The sequence below is a fragment of the Chelon labrosus genome (assembly GCF_963514085.1).
Source record: "Chelon labrosus genome assembly, chromosome: 12".
Taxonomy (NCBI): Eukaryota; Metazoa; Chordata; class Actinopteri; order Mugiliformes; family Mugilidae; genus Chelon; species Chelon labrosus.
The window spans coordinates 27,510,517-27,515,314 of NC_140345.1; the positions used below are offsets into that span (position 1 = coordinate 27,510,517).

At 44.0% G+C, this 4,798-nt stretch overlaps 1 protein-coding gene across 1 annotated transcript; it reads right to left on the reverse strand.

Annotated features, from left to right (window-relative positions):
• Positions 1-578: 578 nt before the first annotated feature.
• Positions 579-2,716, reverse strand: LOC311496559 (vitelline membrane outer layer protein 1 homolog; the record flags this gene model as incomplete). The annotated part of the gene is made up of 3 exons (XM_084556446.1): positions 2,064-2,716; positions 1,197-1,309; positions 579-948 (listed from the first exon to the last, which is right to left on the reverse strand). Exons 1-3 carry the CDS (start codon positions 2,403-2,405, stop codon positions 579-581), a joined length of 825 nt encoding a protein of 274 aa, XP_084412572.1. The 5' UTR covers positions 2,406-2,716.
• Positions 2,717-4,798: the final 2,082 nt, after the last annotated feature.

The following is a 4,798-nucleotide window of genomic DNA, read 5'->3' on the forward strand; positions in this document are numbered from 1 at the left end:
CTGTGTTCTGCTGTGTTTAAAGGCTCCAATGGGGTTTGATTTCCGTGTTTTTGGGGCCCACCGAGGCCCAAAAACTGCAACGTGCAATCAAAGCTGTAGTTCATTCTCTTTTATCTGAACCAGAACAAAAGAATAATGTTTCCCTTTGTTGTATTTTTTTTTTGCATTTGGTTCGCCCCTATAATCACACATCAGGGAAACAAAAAGTCCAACAGAAGCTCAGGTATTGAAGCGAGGGTGGAGGAACGCACATAAATAAACAGGTGTCGAGAACAGGTGGGTATTTCACAAAGCAGCAGCGGTAGGTCGGCCAAGAAATCCTTAAATGAAATTTAAAAAAAGAAATAGCTGCTTGACTGAATCACACTCCTTAAAACGTAATCTGTGCCTCCTGGCTGTCTCGCCGAAAGATCTAGATCTCTATCTTCATCGCACAGAAACATCTGGAATAAACATCCTCAAAAACCCTCAAGTTAATGAGGCTTCCTCGGGAATCTCAGCTGGCTGCAGTTTGGAAAACACTAATAGAACTCATCTAAATTCAATCCAGATTTCATTGAGCTTAGTCTTCTTTGTAATTAGCCTTCCTTGTACAGGTTAAAACTAAAATACATAGTTTGTGATAGAATCCTTAATCTCACCTGCTGATGTTTGTCGCAGCAATGGAAGCGCACATCGTTGAGGGTGGAGTCGTCCATGGCGTACTGGTAGTCCTCCATCTTGGTCTCGATTCCGCAGATTCCTCCGTTAGTGCATTCCTGGCTCCAGTGGCCGTACTCCCCCCAGGTCGTGCCGGGACCCTCCAGGGTCGGGTTGGTGCTGCAGCGGAACCTGATGTTGTTGACGGCGGTGTCGTCACCAAACAGACCTTGGTGGGGCTCCACGCGAATGTGGAAGGCGGTGAGCACTCCGCTGGGGCAGTACTGAGGGTGGGACCATTCACCGAAACTGGACAGGGAGGGTAGGGGATTAAAGAGGAGGGGGGTAAAACGTGTTTAACTTCTCCTCTTTATCTTCCTGCTGCTCAGGTGTTCAGTCAGGCTAGCCTTAAAAACTCTCCCACCAAGGGAAGGTCACTCTGCTTATGCTCTAATCTCAAATTTCCCTTCTCGTGCACATATTTTAGTCTCTTCTTTCACAACATGGTGACCTTAAAATGGTTCTTCTTGTAAATCTATTGGAGAATATTAGCTTACTAGCCAGTGTGGGACTCAACATAGTACAGGAAGCTTCTGCTCTCGTCTTGGGCGCAGATGAGGCGGATCCCGTTCATGGCTGTGTCATCCCCCGCGTACTGGTTAAACTCCACCTGAGGAAACAGAGAAGAGTTCCCAGAGGCAGAAACGGCTTGTTATCTTGTTCCTGGTGATGAATTAAGGGATTGGCTCAAGTGCAGGTCGCTTAAGTCTGTCAGTCATTGTGCATCTCTGTGACTGGGAGCTGTTTTGCATGCACAAAGCAGGATGAAAAACTGAACTGGCACTTACATCCAACATCTCAAAGGATGGGTTCACGTTTTATATTTAACTACTCGTGCCTATTTTAATGTATATGAACATGAACATGTGAGAGAAACAAAAAAATTGGACCTATACCTTTAAACTTCTGCACAAGTACACACACTTCTTGATTTGAATTCATTTCATGGTCTCAGTTTTCATATGCAAACTGAGCAAAAAGAAAGCAACTTGAGATGCATCAAAAGGTCCGTATTATCCAGAAAGCAGAAAGAAAGAAAGAACGAGGAACAGCAACACCTACTGATTAAAGTCAGAGAGAGGATTCCCGAAGTAAAAGATCAATATCTGCACAAAAAAGTTTTAAAGGTCGAACGGAGAAAGTTCCACTTTTAAAAGTCACAATCTGGAGAAAACTTTTGAAATGTCAGAAATCATTACGCAAAAGTTAGATCATAAAAAAAAGGTATATATGCAAAGAAAAAATGTGTTTACTTTAATGAGTGTGTGGCTTTTATGACATTGTGCATAATAATCAGGTGGTTTTTAGAAATCTTAATAATCTGCCATGTCACTGGGAATATCTCCTGAAGAATTAGAGTTTACCCTGATGCTGAATCCAACAGCAAAGAACTGATCGGGACACATCTCTGGCCAGGTCCAGTTTCCAAACTTCTCCCCATTGGGCACAGTGAGCACAGATCTGTAGCTCCTGCTGTTGAAGGCCACGCCGGCTCGCTGCAGAAAGGCCTTCTCCTCACACAGCCCTCCGGACAAGACAGCCAGCACGGCCACAGCTATGAAAAGACTCGCCATATTGACAGCAACGAGCCGGGGCTTCACTCCGAAATGCCAACTGACAAGTAACGGTGCTCCGGGCTCAGAGCTCTTATAGCTTCCCCGTCGAGTCCAGAGCCTGAGCTGCCCTCTCGTATCGGGGTGAATCATTCACGGAATCGTGGGAATAAACAGCTGGTGTTGGACAAGAAAAACAAATTCTTTCCGAAGTTCAAAGACGCGGGGTCCCTGCTTTTCAGCCTTCAGAACATTCGTCTTTGAAAGCGCAGCGTGCAGAAAAGCCGCAGGCCTCTTGAGAAATGTGACGGCACGGCACAAGTTCCAGCAGTAAAAAAAGCTTTGCGGCTCTGATTTCTTCTAACTGACGGCGCAGGGATTGTTATCATCCAGTTGTACAGAGGAAGTGTTTGGCCAAAATAAATAAAATCCCTTAGCTGCCACTAGTTATCTCATTTAAACCTCTGACATCGAGGCTCTTTGCTGTAGACGTGTGTGGAGTCAGTGGATCTAAAGAGCTCTCTAGATCTACGGAGAAGATTCCCAATAAATATTTGAATCATTCAGCAGTGGTGTAGAATTCAAAAGCCCCTTCGTCCAGGACTGCTCCAGCAAACTCAGTCCAATGTCCAACTTTATCACTGTTTTAAAAAGCGGCAAAGTTTCTTTCTTGAAAGCAGGAGAGGAGCCTTATCTTCAGAGAAGGCTGTCGCTGATAAAGTTTTAATACATTCATGCTCGCTCGTACCTGTGAAACTCATATTTTTACTCTAGATATCTTCCATTTACAAGTAGTTTTTTAAGAAGAGAGAGGTTACAGTAAACACTTCAGACAGACTGATGGACTGGAGCAGTTTCTGGTGCACACGTAACCTGAACATTTACATTTCACATGGTGGCTTTTAAGGCTTTTTTGGCTAAATTAGCAACATTAGCATGTGTTTGGAGTCCTGATATCCACCAGGCTTTTGGTCTTTTCTAAGCTTTGTGGGAAATATTTGTCTCCTTAGCTGCTACGATAATCTTCACTTGCTAGTTGCCAACTGTCTCCATGACGTTTGGTGCCTAGCAGGTGGTGCATGGTGGAGTTTTAGAGCCTTTTCACTGGAATTACCTGTGTGCTGTGGCCATAAACAGTATGGTTGTTGTAGAGTTGGATGATAATTGTCTCCACGGAGAGAAATATTTACTATATCTGCTTTAAATCACATTTGTGGATCATCTACCTCATGAAGAACATACTGACTCAGAAAGCTTGAGTCCTTCTACCACTGCTTCTGCATTGGTGTGTGGTTTGCTAGGCGCCCAGTATATCACCACCTTAACTACACAGTTCCTGCAGCCTCATGAAAAACCCATAACGTCCTCAAAGACCCATCCCACCCACTCTGATCCGCTGCCCTCAGGTAGACAGGACAGGACAATCAAAACCAGGACAAACAGACTAAAAACAGTTCCTACCACAGAGCCATAACTCTCACTAAACGCTGAGAGTTTCTATGAACTCCTCAAGAGGAAGGGGGGGTCCGTGCAATAACGTGAAACATCTTGGAATCTTGATTATCTATTATATCCACCCATCCATCACAGCTTATCCTTCAAGGGGGTCGTTGGACAGGTCTCCAGTCTGTCGCACGCCTACGGATGATTTAGAATCACCAGTTAACCTAACAAGCATGTCTTTGGACGGTGGGTGGAAGCCGGAGCAGCTGCAGGCACTGGGAGAACATGCAAACTCCAGCTGGAAGGGGTCTGAAACCAGAACCTTCTCTCTGTGAGGCATCAGTGCTGCCATTGCATCGCCCTTATTATTTCGTATAGTTATCATTTGTTGTGTTTGCAATGGCAATTAAAGGACTCTATTCTAAAAACTGGAGAGTAGAGAAAACTTTGCAGCTGTATTTAGATCATTGTTGGAGAGAGAAACAAAAGTACATAAAGTAGAAAAGTAGAAATGCATACTTAACTGAGAGGATTAACTGAAGGGATATGGAGCAACTTTCCTTTATTCACATTACATCTTGGGAGAGACATTCCCATTGATCTTAGCTTAAGCTTTTTAAATGTGTGAGTTACGTAGGAGGGAATTAAAGTCTGCAGCCTTGATTACCAATAAGTCACATTTTCTCTTTCTTTTAAGACGGTTCATATGGATTTACATACGTAGATGTGTCCAGAGGTGAGAACCACTCTTAACCGACAGCTCTGACATCTTAATCCTACACAAAAGCAGGAACAACTGGCCCTTGAGTGACGAGAATAAAAGTGGAGCTCTGCTGTGTCACAGTGGCGAGCTTCACAGTGAAACGACAGCATGTCAACTTCCCACGTAGCCGCCTGTGGGCAGGTCAAGCTGCAGGCTGAATGTTCAGGACTTTTCTTTTATGCTGCCTGAAAGGTTTCTGAAGATGGAGAGCTGCACTGAAAGAATAAAAAAAATATATAAAAAACTCAGAGGGAGTTCACGGATTGATTTGATTCTATTATCCATGTCAGCATCAGGACTTCAAATCTACACTAAGAAGAATGGTTTCAAAACATCCATC